The sequence below is a fragment of the Scomber scombrus genome, chromosome 2 (genome assembly GCF_963691925.1).
Source record: "Scomber scombrus chromosome 2, fScoSco1.1, whole genome shotgun sequence".
Taxonomy (NCBI): Eukaryota; Metazoa; Chordata; class Actinopteri; order Scombriformes; family Scombridae; genus Scomber; species Scomber scombrus.
Genome location: NC_084971.1, coordinates 21775761 through 21800039, shown reverse-complemented (window position 1 = coordinate 21800039; position 24279 = coordinate 21775761). Strand labels below are relative to the sequence as shown.

The 24279-nt window shown below is 38.6% G+C and overlaps 3 protein-coding genes across 4 annotated transcripts in view; 1 reads left to right on the top strand and 2 right to left on the bottom strand.

Annotated features, from left to right (window-relative positions):
* The window catches only part of ndufb6 (NADH:ubiquinone oxidoreductase subunit B), a 334342-nt gene extending 325075 nt beyond the window's left edge, over positions 1 to 9267 (bottom strand). Inside the window, exons 1-4 of the mRNA XM_062431515.1 lie at positions 9017 to 9267; positions 8168 to 8260; positions 7670 to 7714; positions 7267 to 7395 (exon numbers count right to left, since the gene is read on the bottom strand). Coding sequence (XP_062287499.1) covers positions 7330 to 7395; positions 7670 to 7714; positions 8168 to 8260; positions 9017 to 9196 — 384 coding nt within the window. The 5' untranslated portion in view covers positions 9197 to 9267 and the 3' untranslated portion in view covers positions 7267 to 7329. The remainder of the gene's footprint in view (positions 1 to 7266; positions 7396 to 7669; positions 7715 to 8167; positions 8261 to 9016) is intronic.
* On the bottom strand, positions 309 to 6097 carry toporsa (topoisomerase I binding, arginine/serine-rich a). 2 transcript variants are annotated; one of them, XM_062440769.1, is made up of 3 exons: positions 5977 to 6097; positions 3723 to 3769; positions 309 to 3379 (listed from the first exon to the last, which is right to left on the bottom strand). In XM_062440769.1, the coding sequence occupies exon 3, from the start codon at positions 3374 to 3376 to the stop codon at positions 917 to 919; it is 2460 nt and encodes an 819-aa protein (XP_062296753.1). In that variant the 5' UTR covers positions 3377 to 3379; positions 3723 to 3769; positions 5977 to 6097; the 3' UTR covers positions 309 to 916. The 2 variants fall into 2 exon arrangements, with proteins under 2 accessions (XP_062296753.1, XP_062296761.1); XM_062440777.1 differs by lacking the exon at positions 3723 to 3769 and having other exon boundaries at positions 5977 to 6091.
* A 2441-nt stretch (positions 9268 to 11708) lies between the features above and the next one.
* Positions 11709 to 24043, top strand: LOC134000838 (PRELI domain-containing protein 1, mitochondrial-like). Its single transcript, XM_062440337.1, has 6 exons — positions 11709 to 11827; positions 13321 to 13532; positions 14192 to 14417; positions 16429 to 16542; positions 16995 to 17073; positions 21761 to 24043. The coding sequence occupies exons 2-6, from the start codon at positions 13441 to 13443 to the stop codon at positions 21886 to 21888; spliced, it is 639 nt and encodes a 212-aa protein (XP_062296321.1). The 5' UTR covers positions 11709 to 11827; positions 13321 to 13440; the 3' UTR covers positions 21889 to 24043.
* The last annotated feature ends 236 nt before the right edge of the window (positions 24044 to 24279 follow it).

The window sequence follows — 24279 nt, the reverse complement described above, 5'->3', positions numbered from 1 at the left end:
ATAAAATTTCAGCGATTTTAAGTTTGCTTAGAAAAATAGGTGCAGCTTGGAGTCCAGACCCAAAACAAAACAAAGCACAAAGCAGCCAGACAGACATTTGTTCAATGTATAACATGTGATCTGTGTGCATAGTGGAAATTACTTGATTATAATGGCAAGTCTCCAATTATGTAAACAATTGATGTAAGCAGGTTTGCTGTTATGTAACAAATCTATGACCCAACTATCACGAATATGAATCTAAACTACAGTAACAACAGTACTGTAACAGAAAAGCAACATTAAAAAAATACTACACACAATTGCTAATTACAATTTATTTTTAAATAAAATTCAATACAAAAGAGCCCATTTTTGAAATCCAATTACAATCTACTGATAATTAGCACTACTCCACGAGCAGCCGGTAGAAACAGTTTTGTCTCAAGAATATAGCCGACTTAACCATAACAAAAAAAATCACTGTAATCAACATTATCCCTGAGAGCACCTGAGAAATTAAAAGATTTCCTTTGAAAATAATGAATATCCAGAACACAGTACAGTGAGCGACTCCCTATTTATTCAATTGAGCTTTGTTCATAGTGGCACTTTGCAAGTAAAATAGGATTGTTTAGGTGTTAGTTATCAGAGTCAAGAAAGTAGGCCGTGATGGTCTAAAACGGTCACTTATCCACGGATGACCTCCGTCCACTTCTACAGGAATATATGTCTGTTATGTAAGCCAACGTCCAATGAATACTTGTGGTTGAATTTAAAAAGGGACCTGTGTATAATCCACCACATCCATCGAGGTCAGATGACCTGCAAACTATTTTACACTGTTCTGATCTAAATACTGCTGTCAGGCTTTAGCAGCTGAGGGTGAATCCATCAGTTCCCACCACACACACACAGTGGATATGTGCCCTCCCAGTTATGGCAGTGGAGAGTCCAGAGGGGTGGGGTCTACTGGGTCATCTGTGGCATTATTGATGAGGTTGTTAGAGATACTGGCCTGGGTAATGCTGTCATTAGCAAAATCATCAGTGTCACTATCAATGGTAATGACAGTGGGTGAATGCTTCTCTGTGCGTTCGTGGCTTTTGTGCCTTTTGCTTTTCTTCTTGTGTTTCTTCTTTTTCTTGTGGTGACGTCTGCTTCGTTCACAGGAATTGTCCTCGTTGACTAGCTCCACACTGAGGCTCCTGCTACCCTTCCTTGACCTCTCCTTGGACTTTTTATGATGCTTCTCTTTGCTCTTTTTACTGTGTTTTGTATGTGTTGTCGAGGAGTCGCCCTCAGGGTGAGAGCTAGAAAGCGTGTTTTTGGAAGGTTCCTCCAAATGTCTAGTTTTGTATTTCCTCTTCCCACCGGGCTTGTCATGATGAGGCCTCCTTTTCGATGAGGGGGAGCGACTGCTCGAATTAGTCCTCGATCGAGAATGCCTCCGGTCTTGTCGGTATGATTCCCTACTGTGGCTCCTGGAGCGAGAATAGGAGTGTCGATCAGAGTACTTTCGGCTACTGTAATAGTAGGACCGTCTCTCTTTGTAATGCAGCCCACTCTCATCTCTTTCTTGGCTGTAATGGCTATATGACTGATAGCTGTGTGGTGGCGAGTTATAGCTAAAATTATTGTCCCTTCTTTTATATTTGCTGTCACATTTTGAGTAGGTGAAATCTCTGCCGCCGGAGTAAGAATAACCTCTTTCTTTACTACTTTGAGAGATCACTGGGCTCCTGCTAGAGTGTCTGCGTTCTGCACTTCTTGACCTCCTCTTTCTCCTATGATCTATTTCCTTTGACCAGTGCCTCTCCCATGATCCACTATTATTACCATATCTTCTGTCTGTGTCATGGCGATCTCTGTTTTTTCTCTCTGACTTACTGGATGTCTTGTGTCTGCTAGATGTGACAGATCTACATCCTTCTTTTGAATCCGACTGACTATATTGGTCAATTTCTAGATATTCTGACCGTCCAGGATCGCTACTCTGTGAAGCTAGAGGACTGAGACTGGTGAAGCGGATGTGTTGAGGTAGATGAGGCACTTCTTTAGTATCTTCACTTGCAGACTCATCAGAGTCAGAGGAGAGCTGGACCAGCTCAGGAGTCCTATCAGCTGTTGGCTTAACAAAACCCACAATTAAACAGTCATCAGTATCAGAGGACAAACACTCCTTGTTGTTAACTTCACCCTGAGTCAAGTCTGTTTGGTCATGAGGACTAATTTGCTGTGGAGAAACCCCAAACGCTTGTGTCTCCTCCTCTAGACTGCTGTCTGTGTCTGAGTCAGGAACTGACAGCCTCTCTGTCCTGCTCTGCTCTGCTGTCGTAGAATATGACGGTCCAGGCGTCTCATCATCCCACACAGAGTGGCTCAGAGTAGAAGTGGAGTCTCCTGGAGGGTCCAAATCCACAGAGTTTTCCTCATCCTCTGAGATAGCTATTACAGATGAGTTGGAGCTGCTGTCCTCATTGGAAGAAGGGGCTGGGCAGTCATAGACGGCATGCTGGTCATAAGCTTCCATATTGAAAGGGGACTTTGCAAAGCTGATAAACTCATGCAGAAAATGCTCTGTGCGTCCCTGGAGGAACGGCCTGAGCTCTTCCTGAATGGGTCCCTCCTCCATATCATAACGTGTAATGCGAGACATAATGATATGTTGAACTATGTTGACCAAAGAGCCATGGAGCCCGTACAGCACCACAAGTTCTCTTTTTAGCCAGGGGATAAGTCTATGGAGGCAGGCAGGATTTCTTCGGTAGAACTCAGCCGAGGTGTCTCGAGAGCGGCCGCCATCCCGAACATTCCTAACCCTCACGCCTCTTCGGTACAGTTCCCTCCTGAAGTTGACCATTTCTTGCTCTCTGACATTGTTCACTGCCCTGCCTTCACTTGCAGCTCTCCTCTTGGCTGCCAACCTAATCATCATGCGCCTGATGTAACGGTCCTGTCGATGTTGGGGAAGGTTTGTTGAGGCTTCAAACATGACTCCATTGTCTGGAGGAGGAGAGGTCCTTCTCTGCATCTGTCGATGTACCCCAGTAAGAGTTGTGCGGTATCTAAACCGCACTCCCTCAAAAGACCCAAAGGAGCCATTATCTAGTGGCTTCAGGTCATACTTCTTAAAGTCTTGCTCTGACTTTATACTGTGATATATTGAATTAAATGGCTGTTTGCAGAGAGGGCACTCAGCTTTGTTCTTGGACCATTCGTGAATACAACGGAAACAGAACTTGTGCAGGCATAGGTCCAGGTATGAAATGTTGTTAAATATGTCCAAACAGATGGGACACTTGGAGTCTGGGGACACATCTTCAGACATTGCTTCAGAGGTTTTCCGCCTGTCCCTCTTCTTGCTCTGCTGCAGGGCGATCTTAATAGCTGACATGATCTGATACGATAAGAAAAAGCGGGTTAAAATCGTTTTTAAATTGGAAATCCTCACATTTACCAAACAGAAATGTTATGGCAGTTCTTCTGGAAAGTTCTTGTGATGTGCTGAAATGCAGTCTACAAATCATATATATAAATTAAAGCAGCCAAAATGAACCCCACAACTGCACAAAATATGTTCCCGTTCACTCAAAAAGAATACACTTCAAGTATTTTTCACGCGCCTGATTCATGAGGCAACTTAAGTTTGTATCCTGTGGTTTGTGCAGAAAATATAATTAAATGTGTTGCATTAAATTGCTCATTCATAATATTTTGTGTTTGAATAGCAGTGTGCAAACCTTTCAGTTGCCTTATGTGTCAGCTCTGAACTTCTAGCACCCATGCACTGAAAATGAAAATTAAAAAGAAGATAAGAGTCATGCACATTTTATAACATACACTGCACATGAATCAGTTTCATCTATATATCATGTTGAAGGATTATGACTTGGTACTGTTGGCAGGTTCATCCAGGTAATCATCATCTTTCTTGATACAATTAACACGATTTCATCATAATGAGGACAATATAAAAGGTATACTCTAGCATTGTTTCCCATTTATTATATAGACTGTGGCGGCCCACCATAGTCTAATTTGTGCCACCACAGTTTCATAGTGAGCCAAACATGTCTGTACACTCTCCACAATGTTCAGCAAAGCATGTCACCCTGCACCAGAGCTGATCTGCCCTAGTGAACTAGTTGAACTTGGATAATTAGGTGTTCAGTTCGGTTGAGATCTGTTGACTGCGAAGGGATTCACATAATTGTTATACTCATATGGATGGGGGTATTGTCATCCTGCAAGAGACCACTCCCATCAGGATAGAAGTCAGTGTTTCCCACAACATTTTGAGAGACTATGGTGGTTGGACCTCAGTCCGATCCTCTACAGGAGCCCGGGGACACATTTTTAAGTCAAACACATCATTCTGGTGCACTCTAAGAGCAAAATTAAGAGGTAATATATATTTTTTTTTAAAGTGCTCTAAACTATTTTGTGTTTTAGTACTTTAACTACTGGTTGTATTGGTATGAATGGTGATGACAGGTCACACCTACAAAGCATGGGAAAATAATTTTACCAGTTAATAAATGTTCCAAACAAACCATCAACAAGAGACTAATGTCCATATTTCAGCTCTGAAACAAAGAGAGCAGAAGTGATTATCCAAGTTCAACTGGTTCACTAGGGCAGATTAGCTCTGGTGCAGGTTGACATGCTTTGCTGAACGTTTTGGAAAGTGTGCAGACATGTTTGGCTCACTATGAAACTGTGGTGGCAAAAATTAGACTATGGTGGACCGCTACAGTCTATATAATTAATGGGAAACACTGGAAATGTTTCATAGGATAAAGTGATCACTCCCAACAACTTTGTATTGATTTGCAGTGACCCTCCGCTTTAAAGGGGCAAGTGGACTAAAACCATGCCAGCAAATTCCTTAGTCACCTGTCTATGCATGTCTACATAAATAACCTAGCCAGTACACATCCCTCTGCACATGTCAGAATCTTCTTTACTGGCCAAGTATGTTTACACAAACAAGGAATTTGACTCAAATTAAGTGGCTCTCAATGCACTTACATTACATAACAACACAACAATCTTCAGAAAGATACACAAGGAACGAATATTTACAGGTGAAACTGTTTCTGTGAACTGTACACACGATTCAAATAGTGCAAAAAGCTGTGCAAGGTGTGCTGAGATGAATGTTAAATGGTAAGAAAAGATGTTGCTTTATTTATAAAACGTAGGTTGGAAAAATATTTACAGTGTACACAGCCTGCTCACAAAAATAGTAATGAATGAAATTCATTACACGTTTTGTATTTTGATCGAAAATAAATGTGTTTAAAAGGTGTATTGCTCTCTGGCGTTGTTCACTACCCTGCCTTCATGTACAGGTCTCCTCTTGGCTATCTATTTATAAACGAAATTATCTTGTAATAACAAACATTACTGAGAAACCAACCAAATAAAAAAATAAAAACAAGTAGCCAGTGATGAAGCCATAGATGGAGATACTGTATGCTCGTTATGACAGCATGTGATAAGCTACTATGAGGGTTATACATCAGGTTTATACCTGCCATTTAAACTTGAACCTGATGAATCCCTTGCTCATTTATCGGTAATCGTGATATAATTTTTAGACCATGAATTCACGGCGAAAATCCTGCATTCAAGTCAATTATGACTCTGCCTTTCTGCCCCTTTCGACTGCGCCGTTTTCTATTAGTTAGCTTAGCAGGCTACACCAATAGCTTCTTAGCTCTTCAAAGTAATGTCACAAAATAGCGTCAGTTTAAAAACAAACACGTCAGATTGAGCTGATTACAGTATAAAAATAATCCCGAGGTTTACACAAACTAGCTTGTCAGAAGAAAGTTGACAATACCACTTATAAATATTGCGTTGCGTCAATTTAAAAACAGATGAACTTGGTTAGCTAAAGTTAGCCAGATAGCTAAGGAAGCTAGGTAGGCTAGCACTGTAACGGCTAGTTACGACGGCTTAAAAAAAGTTGTGTAATTAATATTTTACCTCGGACTTTCACAGGTGAGCGTCTGGCAGCTAATTGGCCCTCTTCGTCTTGTGGAAACCTACTTATTTCTACATTCCCGAGCAGCTGTTTACATTACACCTCAGTTTAGCTTCTTCAGCCCCTTTCTGCCCCAGTGTGGTATTTTATCATTCAACAAGCGACAGGCCACTTCCGGCCTTCAGAATAAAAGCACCACACATGTTTTGAAGACCTATCACTATAAAAGTCATTTATATTTGCAATAAAACAATAAAAACTCACTTTAAATCTTTAACGTCTACATTTCTATTAATAATAGCTACTCTTTAATATATTCAAACAGCCATTTTGTCCAGAAATGCATTTTAAAGTTTATGTGAAGCTTACATAAGGCTTCAGCAGTCTGAGTTAGTCATATCAAGTGAATATCTGCCACATTTACAGTGTTTTTTAGCATCAAATTCCCTCTTTGTGTTTCCCTGCTGTGGAAATATAGTAACAAAAAGAGGGACTCTGGTCCTAAAAAAAAACAGTGACACAGAAAGATATCTACTTGATTTGACTCATTTAGATAGAATCCTAAAATAAGCTTCAGACAAACTTTTAATTATATTTTTGCACTGGACTTTTTGATTTTGGCCCCCATCAATTATATTTTATATGTATTATGACATTCTTAAGTAAAGGTCAAAGGGATCTTATGACTAGTATTAACTGATCAAAGAATTATAGCAAGAAAAACCCCTATCACCTTTTGGCACCTGACTACTGTTTTAAGACAGACTTGTAAAATTATGAACCCATCTTCAATGACACAAGCATACAGTGTTTTTCTTTTTAAGGCAAGTGTTCTTGTTCCAGTTTAGTGGCATGGCTGATAAACATCATTCGAGTCATGTCAGAATAACCTATGTCCCAGCTGAGTTTCAAAGTCAAAATTTGAAAAACAACATGTATGCTTTCACTTTCATTAGGCTAAATTGGCTTCCTGGAAATCTAGTGCAACTTCAAGGTTTGACTTATGCTGTATCACAGTTGATATGAATCTAAAAGTCAAACTAAACATAAAACTTAATGCGTCAGAACTGTATCAATCTATTGAAGTAACATGGTTTCAAACTGTCATTAACAGCTTACTGTGACCACACAGGAGCTGACAAACATATTATCAGTAAATCTAACTGAATGCACAATAAAAGCCTTTAACTTGTGAAAAGAGCAAAAACATTTTCATTATCTCTATTGTGAGATGTCACTATTTACGTGAATTTGTAAAATCAGACTCATATTCTTAAATGGCTTCGTAATATTTTAATGGCATATACACAGTTTTTACAACAGACTCTCAGAGAAATTATTAAAATATTTCAACTTCAGTGGTGACCGTGGGTCTCGGGAAGATCTGGAACAACTTCGCCTGTCTCCAGAATGGTGTCACCCTAGACACAGAAACAAGGACAAACATGTAAGAATTTTTTTTTCTTCTTCTCCATCAAGACATCTATTATTTGAGAGCAACTCTTTTATGTTTCTGTGGGATCATCTCAGGACAGAAGCCTGTTTGTGTGGGATTAGTCTGTGGGGAAATCAGGCCTAGGTATGTCTGGTAAATCAAGCTCATAAGCAGCTGCACACACAAGAAACACAAAGAAAGGCTATAATTACAGGAACAACTATCATACAGAGTACAGTGAATAAATGAGTCATACTTACAGGGAACAGCCTGGGCTTCAACTCCACAATACCAAATGGCTTTTGCTGTGAAGGACAATGGTATTGTTATTTAGTAAGTCCAATGACCACTACATTGTCTCATGACTGAATTTTACTTTCTTGTAATATCTTGTCTTGTAAAATGTGTTCCTGCTTTATTTGCAAATTACTCTACTTGTTTGTGACCGCACAAATGAAAGAACGCTATGAATACTAAAACATGAATGCAGAGTTCACAGCTCTCTTATCCATTTCCTGTCATTTTTCAGCAGCTTACATGTGCAAGTGTGTAAAAGAAAAGCTCCTAGATGGCACGCACAACAATAACAGAAACATCCAGCTCATGAAGTCTTACAATTCAGTTCACAAGATATGTGGAACATTCATAATATGTGATAGGTTTCTATTCTGTTTCCTCCCCATTTGTTTACTACACACAGGACATTTCATAGTGTGATATAATATCACAAATAATGTTAAACATTTCATTGAACTTACGGTAACATGGTACTTCACGTAGTAGTGAACAATCCAAGCAGGGATCAACAGCCGTGTTAATGTAAAAACTCCACCTCTGTATGCTTTGTAGGTCTGCAAGGAAAATATATTTGCACGTAAATATTAATGAAGACAAGTACATAATGAATTACAGTGATTATCCTGACGGTTCCTAACAGATAATGCATACTTCAACCTAGACTAGAGATGGTACTCTCACTCCAAGTAGGTTAGATGTTAATACATGTTAGAAACTGAATTGAAACTGGTGCTGCTTTGCAGACTTGGATACAAGCTAAAACAGTAAGTGAACTAGGGCCTGATCACTATATTGGTCAACTGATATTAGTGGCCGATATTGTCCTATTCACAACCATATTAATATTGATATATATGTTGTCCAATCTGTACCTTTAGAATTTTAAAGCAGAATTTTATGTATATTTGATCTTTTTTCTAAATTCAAGTTTAATGTACATGTACATAGGTTTGTTTATGTTCTATAATTTTTTAATGTATAGTTATTTATAATGATTGCACTTTCAGTGAAGTTGACTGTTTCAGTGCACCAGTGTAATTTTCTACAATAAAGATAATTATTAAACTGTAGAATATCCTGCCTCCATTACATATCTTTGTCACAATTGTCAATAAAGATACATCTTATCTTATTGCAACACTATTGTTGGATCGGTACTCGGTATCAGGGCTGTTGACATTAGTTTCACTGCAAAACCAATCATGTTGTGTCCTGACAGCTTAATTTCTCATGCAGCTTGGTTATCCTGTTATCACCAGTGGTTGTTTGTTAGCTAGCTCTCGTTAGCTGTAAGATACAGCGGGACTCACGTAAAGCCTCCACAGACTCTTGGGCTCCAGGAAGCCTGCCCAGAACTTAGCGACAGCGCCGGGAGCTTTAGCTGGTAGCACGGGCTCCCTCGGGCTCAGCTCCTGGTCCTTCAGCCACTGCCTCCGGAGCTTGGTGAGCTGATTCACACGGAGCTGTTCGTCTGGCGTGTACCCAGACATGGTTTATTACTGCAGATTCAACCTCAACAGACCTACAATGACACCATGGAGGACACTTCCTCTGGTAGACAAGTGCGCCGAAGAAGAAGAAGAAGGACACGTGATGCAGATTGGACAGGTTGACATATTTTAGTGCGACACCTACTGCACCGGATGATAAAGTGTGGCCTAATGCCCATAACATTTGTAACTTGTGTTATTCTTTCTTTCATTTCATACTCTTCTATTTGTAATTCAGTTATGAATGACAGTGAATGAAGATCAAGAGTGACAGAAGCAGTGATGGTTTAGGAGTCAGGCTCGTCCAATATAATTCACAACTCACAAGAATGGATTCAGTAAAGCCAACTATTAAATTGTATTCTCTCTTATTGTATGTTATTTATTTTTTATTAATATGTTTATCAAGAAAATGATAACAGGGGGGTATTCCAGGTAGGAGGTTCAACAAACTCTGAGTCTAACCCAGAACTCTGAGTTGACTTACTCTGAGATGGGAAACTCTGAGTATCCGGTTCCAGAACAGCTGATCTGAAATAGGTAAATCAACTCTGAGTATGTTAACCTTGAGTTTAGCGTGTGCGCGACCACTATACAAAGCCATCATCAATGGAGCCCCGATACCTTGATTCACCATGGCAACTACTGAGAAAAAAAGCTCGAGTTACGTCACCTCCCTGTAACTGGAGCTCCCCCTGCAGGCCTGTGGCGAATATGATCATATATTTCACAAAAAGTAACACTGCTGCAGACGCTAAGGAGAGAGAAGCGGCATGGGAGAAAATTGCTGCCCGAGTCAATTCTTAAATTGTAATGCACTACTCCACTGACTTAACTTACCTCACTTAAAATTGTAGCATACAGGTGAAAAAGTGGTGTAACGTATTTGGAAGCAGCTAAGCATAAAATAAAAAAACATAATTCAGAAAAGTAAGGCACATTTTGCTGGGCTATGATTGTACCTCGCTTTGATTTTATTCATATTTGACGTAGGCTATTAAACAAAGTAAATATTAATTCAGTGGCTACTTCAACATGTAGTCATTTAAACCCCCAACAGAAAGCTGTTTAACACATATGTCCTCTCATCTAATATCCTGCTTAGTAGATTAACATTTTACACTATTCTAACACTTTTATTTAACACAATTTTACATATAATACATATTGGAGTCATTGATTATAAGACTAACATGTGACGATGTGTACATGAATATTAAATAAAATACTTCCTAAAAATAAGATGAACAAGAAGGCAGATATGGCCGGACAATGTTAAGAAATGATTGAGTGTAATGAACAGTGATACTGTTCTAACAGATATTCATCTCGGAATGAAAGCACATCCAATTGAGCCCTGAGTACATCTCCCGACATAAGGCATTGCGAATTAATTCTGCCTCGATATGTATCGGATTGCGAAGAAACGGACAACCCATGTGTGGCAGCTTGCTTCAAGTGGGAGGAGACAGGTAGAAACTCAGGGTTTCTGATAGAAAACCTGCCAGCGAGCAGGTTATGTTCACAGAGTCAGTTACCATGGTGACTGACTCAGAGTTTCAGTTACCTCTCTTTCTGGAACGGATAACACGGAGTTTCCCTCATCTCAGGGTTAACTTACTCTGAGTTTTCACATAACCCGCTTTCTGGAATACCCCCCTGATGGATCGATAATGAAAACAATCAATAGTTGCAGTCATGGATGTGAGTCATAAATGCACCATTATCAACATGTTTGCAGGCATCAAGTTTGACCCACTAGATGGCAAAGTAAAATGCAAGGCCTTTTTTAGTTTTTAAGTTATTGTTGAAGCTAGAAGAAACCAAAAAGGACATAAAAAGTGGCAACAAAAGGGGTGAGTTATATTCATTACTTGGTCAGTTCAACTCTTTGGTCCAGACTGAATGTCAATACTGAATTCTTGTCAGACAGTCACGCTCTCGTGACTTTTCATCTAGCGCACCAACAAATTGGGACATAAACCAGATGGATTGGCACCAACATTCATGAGTCCAAGCAGGGGCGATTCTAGGATCAGACCTTTAGAGGGACTCAGCTCCTAATGAGAATTAAACATACAATGCCCTGCAAGTGTACAACCCCCCTGCTAAACTACTCATTTCACTAGATAACGTAAATTACATCAATACATAGTAGAGTGGTCTACTATAGCGTATAATAATAATGGTTCAGAATAAATCAGATTTCTACAGAGAGGACCCTAAGATAGTTAATGAACCTTGAGGGAAAGATTATATATTAATGACTATCCAGAACTATCCAAAGTACATTAAAGCTGTTACTAAAACTATTTGAACCTGTAGCATAACAGTTTGTTCCATCTCTAACAGACAGGTTGGCAAAAAGAGTTAAAGTTGTACAAAATCATTTTTCAATTATTTATTTCCAGTAGAGGGCATAAATGCGCCTTTGCTGCGTCTCCTCTGACCATCAGAAGAAGGAGAAGAAGAAGATTTTAATGAGGTAATCTCTCAGACTGTCAGACCTCATTGCCTGCCTTGTGTATCTGTCACATGGAGCACAATAATGGGTGTAAATGGCTAACGTAAGCTAGTCAATTTGTGGGATAGAAGCACACCAGGCTGGCACTCACACTGCGGATACATCAGGTAAGACTGTCCTTGTTCCCTGTTTGTCAAGAGCGACTGAAACTTCATTAATTACTGTCCACTTAGCATTCAGGATAGTGAACTACGTTAGCCAACCTTAACTGGGTGGACCTGTTGTAAAATCCTCACTCAGTCTTACTATTACTATTAGAGACACACTTAGTTTAACTTATTATAACTTATTTATACGTCAGGTAGCTCGACATTAGCTGTCCAGGTAACTAGCATATCATTAGCAGCAGCGTTAGCTTGCGAGGTAACCCATGCAAAGCAATTTAAAACCACAAGCCAAGGACATGTGTGCAGGTTGCATAAGAAGCAGTAATAGATAGTTAATTACCACGTGTGGCAGTGATTGTTGAGTTGTTAAGAGCTCAGGCTGCCATAGTGGCACTGTGTAACATTTAATGTGAATAATACCAGAGTATAATTAGGCATTAAAGGATAGGTTCACAATTTAAGTAATTATGTATAAAATCCTCAGTGTCTCCACACAGTCATTTTGTGTAGAATACATTTAAAAGTTTATCTGAAGCTTTGATGTCTGAGTCAGAGTTAGTTATAACAAGTGGATATCTGCCACATTTAGTCTTTTTAGCATAAAATTCCCTTTGTGTTTCCCCTTTGAGCTGTGGGGGAAGTATTGTAACAAAAAGATGGACTTTGGCACTAAAAAGACTGTAATGTTGAATTATATCTACTTGATTTGGCTCAGTTGGATAACTTTATATTAACTTTACATGAACTTGTAAATTGCACAGAAGGAAGCTTGTGAATTTTGCGCCCCCCCCCCCCCCCCCCCCATCACTTACATTGCATTATTATAAAACATGTTTCAGTCTTCATCTGGGCACCTGACTGCTGTTTGCAGGACAGAATTGAAAAACTGTTGCCCCCTTTTAAGGACATTTCAGCTATACACCGGGGAGCAATTACTTTCTGCAGTAAAAATCTCATCTTCCAAGCTCCAACTTGGACATACAGATGTGTGTGTACAGACAACTTTACCAAAATAACTTTATTGGCCAAATATGTGGAAATACAAAAGGAATTTGTACATTTATAACAGGAAAAGCTAAGTCACCAATAGCTAAAATTAACATAAACATCCTATTATGTACAAGGAAGCAGGCATGAGAATAGATAAACAATGATGGAATAAAAAAAATGTTTTGGTCGTGTAATAAGTTGGGGTTTATAATAAAATCCTCTATGACAGCATAGTGTATATACATTTATATTGAGATATTTCCAGATATAGTGATGAAGAGAGTTTCCTGGAAAATCAGTTGAAGAACTGTTTACGGATCTAATAACCAGAGAGGAATGGCTATTTCTGGCTAATCCGGCAAATTTAATGTGTACCAAATAAATGTATTTAATCACAATTTGACAATAAAATGATATAATGAACATGTTATGGCACAAAAATTAAAACACAATATATAACATACTATACATATTTGTTAAAACTTTTATCTTCATCTTTACAGGACTTTACAGTGACAGACTTTGGATGGAGTCAGCACCCAAGTTTTCATTGTCTTGTGTAGTTGCAGTGAGGGACCTCAGGGTTCAGGATTCAGGTCATTCTGCACATCAGCGAGAGAAGAATGGTCAAGTATTTCTGTAATAACACAGACATCAGGGGTATGTGGGACCACGTTGTCTCTGCTTTCTGGCAGAGGTATCCTAACCCTTTCAGGTATTGTAATATTTTCATGGTCAGTATTTTTGTATTATTTGTACTCATTTGAAAGAATGTGGTGACTGTCAAAGTCCTCTCTCTCTTCAACATATTCAAGCATTTATAAGCTGAGTTGTGTTGAAACAAAAACAGAACCTGCAATCATACTTTCTCACTTTGTATAAGAAACCACAATAATGATATTTACAGTTATCTATAACATCATTATAATTATTATAGTAATGTCAGTTAATGGAGGACTTTGGGGATACATTTATGAAACCACAGTGCTTATACCATCAGTCTGATGACAGACCTGCAGGAGTCGTGTCATATACCTTCAGCAAAAACGAACCCTCAGTCATAACTGAGACAGAGAACTGAGAAAACGCATCAGAGAAGTAAAACTAATTTTAACATATTCAAAGTTATATGGTTTAATTCTCATTACGAATTGACTTAACATCATCGGAAACTTGACAGATCTTTGTTCACAAGTTTTCACAAACATCAAAGATGAACTTTGAGCACAAAACAATTCAAGAAAACACCCATACACATTTCCATTAAATTGACTGTTTTCAACAGAACTGAAATTAATCACAAACAGATATGAAACCTGAAAGTAACGAGTAACCCTGTGGCTGGCATGGCTGTGTGTTTCTGTTGCCGATCAGCACCCATGTCCTCACAGAGGACGTTGTGTACCGGGAAGTTACTGCGGACCACCGGCTTCTCTCCAGACGCCTCCTGATGAAGACCAATCGGCTACCTCGCTGGGCGGAACGATTTTTCCCTTCTGGCATGTCTCGCTATGTGTACATCATCGAGGACTCCATCGTGGATCCTATCAATAGGAGCCTGACAACCTACACTTGGAACCTTAACCACACAACTCTCATGGTGAGGAAACTGATATCGTGTGGTTTGTAGCTTTGAGTATCACATTTCATTTACATTTTTAACCCTTTTTGCAACCAGGTGTCTATTTTCCAGTCAGTATAGATGTAGTTATAAAGTGTTCACCTATATCTTGCTAACTTTGTATACTAGGCCTACATTACACAGAGAAAGCTCGCATTTTTACTTGGCTTCAGCATTTTGTATTCTGTTTTAGATTCTTAAGACCGGTGTCTTGCATACAAATTTGAATTAAATTAAATTCACAAAGTAAAAAGAAATCAAATTTTGTGGTTTTCACTAAAGTATACTTTATTGATAGAATAGAAAAGACTTAACTCAGTCAGTGCAGTCAGGTGTAGCTGCTAACTTCAGAGAGGAGGAAATATTAATTCAACCAATCTGATCTTCAAAGATGACGATCATGTAATGATCATGATGTAATGATCTGTCAGGGAAGAAGGACCTTGATATGGTTTGTGCCATTTTTCATTTTATTTATTTATTAATAAGGTCCCCACACATTAATCAACATTTCTATAAATGTGCTGGTGTTAGCCAGCTGATTTTCAACTGCAGTCCTCTGATGAGATGTTTTGACACCTATGAGGTGATAAAATTTAGAGAAGGCAGACAACAAAACAAGAATACTCAACACAGAACACAAGCCATGCAGAATAATGGAAACAGTAAAGCATTAGTAAAATAATATCACACAACAATAAACACCACACAGCCACGCAAGCAACACAAAGGAACAAAACACATGTTGATGTTGATAAAATGTTAAAGGACGCGGTTACAGGTTAGTAAAATGATAACACTTAACACAGGGAAGTCATGCAATACAGAGTTATAATTCAGCTATGGGAGAACATACTCGATTGTTAAAAAAATAGTAGATATCCCATGTTTACCTAAGCCATGCAAAGCAGGCTGCTTGGGAACAGCCAGACGTGACAAGATTGCAGCAGGTTAGCCAGTAATAACAACAATGATAATAAAATGAGAAATGTACTGTGTAGATAAGAAACTTTCACACGTCTGACAGGCCTTGAGTCTTTGTGAAGTTGTGGTAGGTGGTACAGTTTCTTATTTTAGTTGGTAGGGTTTTTCATAATTGAGAAGCATGATTGGCTGAAGGAACAGGACCTGAAAGAGGTTACACAGAGCAGCTCTTGTGGATCAGTTTGAATTTTTCTGTTTAATAAAAGTATTAAGTTGTGTAGGAGCCATTTAGGATGTTAAGCATCAGGCAGGTGTCTTGTATTTTGTTAGATTTTCCCAGGTAAGGATATCATATTTGCCAAGAATATTGCAGTGATGGTAAGCATCAGGTTTTCTGTCTAACACTTTGAGAGCCTGCTCATATGCAGCTTTAGATTAGTGCTATAACTCTTGCTGCTGTGTGTTAAACAGTAAAGCAGCGTGGATTTATGCTGCTTATGTTTTGAATCCACTGCAATATGAAACGTAACAGTTAAGATAACTAACCGGTCATGATCAAACCAATTGACTCATCAAAGTCAGTGTTTTCTATTTGAAAGAGTTACAGAAACATTGGAAACAAACTCTCTTCTGCTGCTTTGAAATATTTTGTTTTTGATTAAGAGAAAGCAGGTGATCACTGTAACTGCGATCAGTATAAGCGGTTTCCACTGCACAATAAAACTTAAACACGATTGCAGATTTTTTAAAATTAGAAATACATTTTCAAGTGAGAATTTATTTGGATCCAATCTTGACCCCACTTATTCAAATCAAATTGTAAAATTCACACAGATTCCCACCTGTAATTATCTCATTGGTTTAACATATAATTAGTTAAAAGAAAAATGGATTTATTAGGTTCAAGCATGTTTTTGCACTATGAGTCAGCTCTTAAATACTTGTATGTGAATACTGTACACACAAAGCTATTATTAAGCTCTTTTTCATCGGATCCTGAAGTGTGTGAGAAAGTAAAATGTCCTTTACCATAACCTGTTGATGCTTGCCTCTCTCCCAAAATCAGTCGGTTGAAGAACGTTGTGTTTTTCGAGACTCCGAGGAGCAGCCCGCCACCACCCAGCTGAAACGGGAAGCGTGGATATCATCGAGCATTTACGGCTTCTCCAGACCTATTCAGGTACTTTTCACCTCGACGTACGATAACAACATTTTCTGTGAACGTTTTTTTCTGGTTTCAGTCAGTATTAATATTATTATGCATATATATATTAATTATACAGACACCCTTACTTTTCTATGCTGGAGTGCCACGGTATATGTTTATGCTCCAGTTCATGTAGATGCATTTGTTTTTATCATAGAGGGTGACATACATAATCCCATATTCAAGCCTGTAGTTTGATTTGTAGGTCAGAGGTGTGGGTGGCCTGTGTGCAAATACCAAAATAAACAAATGGGAGATTTGAGAGGAGAAGCAAAACAGAATCAGTCTAAAATTGTTATTATACGCTGCGGAACATGCCAGGCTTGCTCCAATATCCCGGGAGAAAAGGAGAGCGAAGACTTGTCAGCTATTCGTTGTTTTTCAGACCTCTCCCCCATGTAAAGCCATTTCCTGTTTTTGTCCAGGAGTTTGGATTGGCCCGCTTCAAGAGCAACCAGGTGAAAGCCATGAAAGGGCTGGAATACGCACTGTCAAACTTACAGGGTAAGTACACATCACCAGAAATCAAGAGGGAATGCAAGGACAAGTGAGGAGGAGGTAGCAAATAAGTTTATTTTTAACTGTTACCATATGTGGAAAGGAGAAAACTCACACAGGAAGAAGGGCCGTCTTTCCTCAAAACATTGAACCACAATACATTGTACACTATATTTATTTTTAATTTATAGATTAAACATTTTTTTTAGATTTGAAAACATCCTTGAAACATTCTCAGTGGAAGTAAAAACTGAAGTGGCTTACCGCAGACATTCCATGCTTAACATTTACATCCTAAGACTGCATTCACACCCAATCTGACAATACGGGAAAAAAACGTCAGTCATAATATTCATTCCAATAGTGTGTTTAGGGTGCAGGAAAAAAAAACCTGCAGCGGCCACAGGGGAAGAAATTGAACCAGGATCAACTTTTGAAAAAAAATACAACCCAACATCTTGCTGCTGTGCCAATCCCGTAAGCCAGCGATCGGTCTAAAGATGCCCACGAGAAGAAGACTTTACTAGGACGAGGAGGGAACACTTATCTTCATTTGATAATGTTAAGATTCGCTGTCTGCTTCCTGACTCATTTTATAAAAACATGAGAAAAAGAGATAGATGGAGAACAGTGTTGGTCAAGCTAGCTCGAGAGTGAAGGAAAAGAGGGAGTAGCGTTAGCGAGAACAAAGCAGTGAATCAGAGAAATAACATTAAATATGTTACACTAAAGGTTATTTTCTGCTTGTTTCATGGAAGTTATTATCTAAAGCACAAATAAACTCGTCCACACCTCCTCACAACCCTGCGGGAAGGAGCCGCATTGCCGGATTTGGTGTGAATGCGGCTTAAGACCCCCCAATCCTTTTTTATCTGATCAAAATGGACTTGAGTGTCACAGAGCAGTTGAAAGCATGTTCAGGAATGCTTATTTTTGTCAGTAAAGCCTCTCAGCATTGCCTAGAAATGTACTCTCACATGTCTTAGAAAACGGGTTGATTTAAACACCCAAAGCAGCCTAAAGGACCTTTGAAATGACTGTAGAGGGATATGAAACCATGACAACCACAGTGGCAAGAAGCTTGAATTAGACTAAGACAAAACCTATTTGGGTAGTTAGTGTTGCATGAACAAAATATTGTAGAACATGTTATATGAAGAAAAACTATCCTCTGAGACAAACAGGTGCAAAATAATCAATGAACTGATTATAGACACAGTAATAACCTTTCTGTTTTTTAAAGGTGCAGGCTGTAAAATGTGAGTTGACAGTAACAAACACGTCTGTAAGTGTGTTTCTGTGATCTTTGCCGAGAAGAGAAATCAATGCCACACAAACCATCAAGAATGAAAAGTCAGTAATCATCAGGCAGGTGTATTTGAAGCTGTGCAGACATGGAATAAGCGTGCCTTGTTTGGCAGTGTGTCATGACAAGTCAGGTTTGTGTTGTGCTACAAAGTGTGCGTTGTGCTGATGCAGCGCTCTGTCGTCTGAAAGGACATTCTCCCATTGTTGTGATTTTTGTCCCACTGCCCCTTTGTTGATGGCACTGCAGGAATTGGCATCATGCTGAGCGTTGTGGTGAGTATTTTAGCAGTGGGGCATCCATCTGCCATCCCTGGCCTGGCCTGGGTTTGTCACATGATGCTGTACAGTATATGGGCCATTGCACAGTAGTCTGTGTAGCAGAGGTAGTGACTGTCTCCCCTTATGTGTTGTGTAGGCAGGTACATGTTGTACGTGTCTTGAAAGAAATCAAAGAGCAGAAACTCATAGTAGTAAAACTGAGAGAAGTGACAGAAAAGTGAATCTAGTGGTATAGATGTAGGTAGTGTATAGTTTTAGTATATCTTGATGTTATTTTTGCATGAAATGAAAACAACCCTAGTGATGACCTTTCTGTAGTTACAGCAATTTCCAGGCAGTGATTCTTTCCCCCTTAAATGTCAAAATGAATGTTTTGATGCCACATTTGATGTCTATAATCTAGCCACTCCAGGGCCAAATGAAGGATTTAACATAAATACACTTTCATTAGAATCTTCACACAATACTTTGTGTATTGATACAATACGCAATAAGTAAAATGTGTACCATTACAGTCAGGAACATCGCTTGTGATACGATCTAGCTGAAATATACTGTGTATAATGTTTTTTACCTGAACATTATATACAACTGGTTTTCACAAGAACAACTTATACATTATATTTGTTCTTAAGAGGCAGGTATTAGTAATTTAAGAACATCATGATCCATCAGTTTTCTCATACTTAGAATTTCATGAGTGAAGTGTCATGAGTAAGTCATCTCTGCCTTTCTGCACAAGGGAGAAACTCTCGTTTCACTTAAAATGTAATGTCCTAATCTGATTTAATATGACACTGAAATAAACAAAAAATATAACTAAAACAAACTTGATGCAAAATTAAATGGTTATTTACCACGTTTTCATTAAAGGTTAATGGCTTTTTAAAGATTTTTTTTTAGGCTCAGAAACTTGAAACATGTGACTAATTGCTATGAAATGTCTGACAGCTGCCTCTTTATCTCTCGGATGCTTTCTGCCCAGTATCATCTTATGTTGAAGCTGACAGTGTAACATCACCTGTAGATAGTAATATTATCCTCTAACATCTCTGTGACTGTCACATGACAGCCGCCCATCAAGGGGCACTTGGCTTTAGAAATATATATTTTTTAGCATCTAACTTCATGTCAAAATATTCCCTCTTTATTTCTATCACAGTGCAGAGCCTCTCTGACATGTCGGTGGCAGCTGCATTCATATTTTCTAATTGTTTTGGGTCTCCTACTGTCACTCCTAAATTTATGTTAATGTTTACTGATTTCTGAAAGCAGGCCTTGAAGCTGCACAGCGTTTTTACTCTGCTTTTTTTTGTGAATGAAACTCGACCAAAAATGGAGCAGAACATGGAGCCTTGTATGGCAATTTTAGGGGCGTGTTATCATGCTAATGATCACTTCTCACGAACACCAACACCTCATGAGCCAAAGGCATCAATCAGGCTGAAATGAATAATTTACAACAAGTTCAGGCAGTTTTAGGATAAGAATACAAAATGTTCTTGCCTAAGGCCCATTGATCAATCATTTAATGGTATTAATATTTTTTTTACATGCAGCTTTTTTTTTTTTTTTTTACATGCTACCTGTATTGTACTGAACTGCAGTAGTACATATCAGAAAGCAAAGCCAAAATGAAGCAACGTTTCCGTTGTCCTGTTTTGCATTTCTTATCTTGTTTTGATCTTACTGCATTTTTGATGCTTTGATATTACAGTTTAAGATTAAAAGTCACATTGTTAGATTAGACAGATTACTGTAGAAGCAAACCATGCAACTCCAGAAAATAGCGTCACTTACTACATGTGGCCATTGTATGGCAGTATAGTCAATGACAAGTGATGTGGAACAGAGTGGTTCTACCGTGTTAATGCTTTAAAAGCTTTGAGGAATGTCAGTAGTCATTGCTGCCTATCTTTTATATTTCCTTCTAAATATATTTTATCTAATCTTATAGAGTGTGTTAAACTGAGAGTTGTGTCATGTGAAGGATGGATTGATGTAATGCTGTGATTTTATGCTATACACCTGCCTCTACTATCAGCTATCAGCTATTCTAGACGTCAATCTGATCTTTTTTATTTACGACTTTTTAATAGGGTGGCTGTCAAAGTTCAAAGTACTTTATTTGTCATTCTTACAAGGACAAGACAGCACAGCATCTCTAGAAAATAGGCAATACAAGTTGAGAAATTTGCAATACTACAATAAATAAATAAATAAATAGGTGGCACCATACATGACTACAATCATAAAGTGCAATAAAAAATATAAAAGTGCATGAGCTGAGTGCTGACGGAGGTCCTTACAAGCGTATGTCCCCTCATGTTTCAAAGCATCTACAATAATACCAGTACCGAAAAAGAGGGCATTTACATGTCAGACACAATGCTCACCTCATAGATCCACATAGAGTATTTTAAACATTCAAAATTACATTTTGCATCAAGCAGGTCGTCCAAGAAAGATGTATGCCGATGACGTGAAAGTAAAAATAAAGGCGGCTTTTAAAAAAAGAAACAAGGAAATCATTTTGGTAATCAACCGTGTAAGCTGTACAGCTTTAGTGCATTGTTTTTAGCTCCCGTGAATTCCCACGTTTCACTCACTGCAGTTACCGTCAGCCTCCAAACATGTGAAGAGGTTTCTCCCTCTGCCAGCACACAGCCACCTGCCAAGGCAGAGCTCTTGGTGAAAACCCACTGCTCTGTCTGAAAGCACCTAAAAGTGGAGGAAACAGCCAGTCTCTGGTTTCTAGCCGTCTCCTTCACATTACAGTCGAGCTGCTCTGTTGTATTGTGACTCAAGTTGTTGTTGTTCTGGTACTTTAAAGCTGAGGGTTCACAGTGAGGTCAGACACAAAAAGACTCTGCAGCCTCTGCTATTGAACCCTTCATCAGGCCACTCAGAACAATGTGTGTGTATTTAAAAACTCTCTTTGTAGAGGAAGGTATATAATAATATAATAATAATAATAAGTTTTGTCACCTTTCCATCTTGCATGCCCTTACATATTTTCAGCAAACTGTATGTTGACATGCATAAAACTGTTTTGTATGGTGACACCCACTCTGTTCTGTCTGTGTCTCCCTCTCTGGACTCACAGGAGAGACGCCCCAGCGGCTGCTCAGGGACAGGGACAGGGTGAAAGACGCATCAGAGAAGGCCAAGGAGGCAGCCAAGAGTCTGGCGTCAGCTGCTGCCGCCCCACAGAAACCCCCGCAGTATGTGTGACAGAGTGTCAAGTACTGTACACGTGACATGAAGTCAGCACAATGCCTTTTGATCATCTCGATTATCTCAACGAGACAGAAGTTTTGCTGGGATCTTTCTCAGTGCTGTTTTTATCAGTGTTTTTCTATTGTTGGAACCAGCCTCTGTCGGGTAAGCTTATCTCTCTACTGCTAGACTGGTTTTTATTTCTCTCTCTATCCTCTCAGCTCTTTCTTTCTCTTTCTGCTTTCAATAAATCTCAGGTCATTAGCCTTTGAATAAAACCTTTGGCCTTGATGTAAACTTTCAGACTTTGACCAGCAACACCCTTTTAATGCTGTAATTATGTCAGCTGTAAATTCATATTTTGATATCTTGGTCACATATTTAATATTTAAATGTAGTAAACTTATTTTTATGCAAAATGATAGAATTCAAAACATTTTTGGTATATTATCAGCAACACAAGTAAGATATTGCATTGCTTTAGGTCCAGCCTGAAGTCGTTAGACCAAATCATATGACTGTGACTGTACTTTTAATTTCACTTTGGCAAGGAAGGGCAAAACATTACAGCTTGCAGGGGATTTTACAGCCTCTAAAATCCTCTTGTAAAAGGATCCTTTAAATCCTTTTGTGAAATGATCCCTTGCCTCATGATTTCTTACTCATTTTACAATGAGTGTGTTTACATGTGCACTAGTACCATGATTATATATTAAGCAATGTTTAGAGAGACTTTGGATTACTCTGCTAGAAACCAGAATATTTATCGATGTTAACATTTTATGCTATGTTAGCAGGTGCTTCCTTAGCTTGATTTTTGTAGAAGTTTAGTTAGTAAAACAAAGAATATTACAATATATGACGATCAAAAGCACCGTGATAAAGGGAAAGTACGAATTGGGTAATGCAGAAGAAAAAAACCCCGAAATATTGAAAAACACAACTGAGAACTCAAATCGAGCCGAGTGGGAAATGCAGCAGAATTGTAACATCCAGAAACCAAACTATCATCCTTGGCTGTTAAAACTAGCTTAGTAAGAACAGAAAGTGATTGGCTGAGATGTTAAGAAATCAAAGACACACATTCATACCAACAATCAGAAACCTGGATTATCATGTTATTATTATGTCAACAGAAAAATGCATAAGCAGGTTTCTCTTGTTTCATGTAAATGTGACATTAAGAGTGGTAGATTAAGAGTCAAAACCAAGAAACTAATGTGCATGTAAACACTCATTTTCTGGGTCCAGCACTGGTAATACATTGGGTTAGCTGTGGCTCAGGAGGCAGAGCAGGTCGTCCACTAATTAGGTGGCTCCTCCTGTCTGCATCTGTCTTGGTCAAGATACTGAACCCCAAATTGCTCCAGATGGGGTGCCCCATCGGTGTGTGAGTGTGAATGGGTGAGCATAGAAACAGTGTGGGCTGCTTTGGACAAGAAGTGCTATATTGCTCCCAATGAGCAGGTTGGCAACTTGCATGACAGCTTCTGCCATCAGTGTATGAATGCGTGTGTGAATGATGACGTTTATTTAAATGTGCTTCAGGTGGTCGATAAGACTAGAAAGGTGCTATGTAAATGTAATCTATTCAATAAACTTCCCACTTTAAAACACACGAGCACACAATATATTCTGAAATATTGCAAACATAAATAAAAAAGTTGGGTGTAAATGCTGCTGGTTAGTCACTGCCAGCAAGGCCTGTACAGAAGCACTGATTATCAAAATAAACCAAAGTGACTTGTAGTTTCACTGTGTATGTGTAATGTGATTAGCCTTTAACTGTATGAGTGTGTCACGGTCGAGATAAGCTGAAGTATCGATGAAGATTATATTATTTTATTGTGAACATTTAAGTGATTGCATTCCCTTTTAAGGTGGAATTGACTGGATTCTCTGCAGCAAGACTTGAATTATAGTAGAAAAATAATGAATGTGATGTATTTTAAAGGATTATTTTGCATTAAGAATGTGTAATATTCTGTAGATTTATTTAACCTGGTAGCAAGATGTTTTATGTATAAATGGAGTTGCTGGGCTTCAAAATTAAAAGATGTTTGAAGTGTGTGTGAGAGGAGAAAAATATTTTCAAACAACAGTTGTAAGTCCAGTGTTTTGTTTTTTTCTTTGTCAAGTTGAGCTTTAATAAAAGTTTGATAAGTTATTGATTTAATTCAGCCTATTTTTTCATTAGTTAACTTTTCTCCTTTTCATCAGTGACAGAAGATGAACTCTGCCCTTTAAAAATTGATTAATTTTCCATCGTGCAGATCAGTTTCACAGCTGCACAAACCAAACAGGAAGTCAAACATTTGAACATCTTTATCTGCATATTCCTATTGATTTGTTCAGTTGAAGGTTGCTCTGTGGTATTTTTCTCCACATTAAGCAGCGTGTTGTGAA

Bases quoted from the DNA above. Each gene is read 5' to 3' on its own strand.
- toporsa (XM_062440769.1), bottom strand. From the start codon at position 3,376: ATGTCAGCTATTAAGATCGCCCTGCAGCAGAGCAAGAAGAGGGACAGG.
- LOC134000838 (XM_062440337.1), top strand. From the start codon at position 13,441: ATGGTCAAGTATTTCTGTAATAACACAGACATCAGGGGTATGTGGGAC. The intron at 13,533-14,191 runs GTATTGTAATAT...GTTGCCGATCAG, and splicing joins AGGTATCCTAACCCTTTCAG to CACCCATGTCCTCACAGAGG. The intron at 16,543-16,994 runs GTACTTTTCACC...GTTTTTGTCCAG, and splicing joins GCTTCTCCAGACCTATTCAG to GAGTTTGGATTGGCCCGCTT.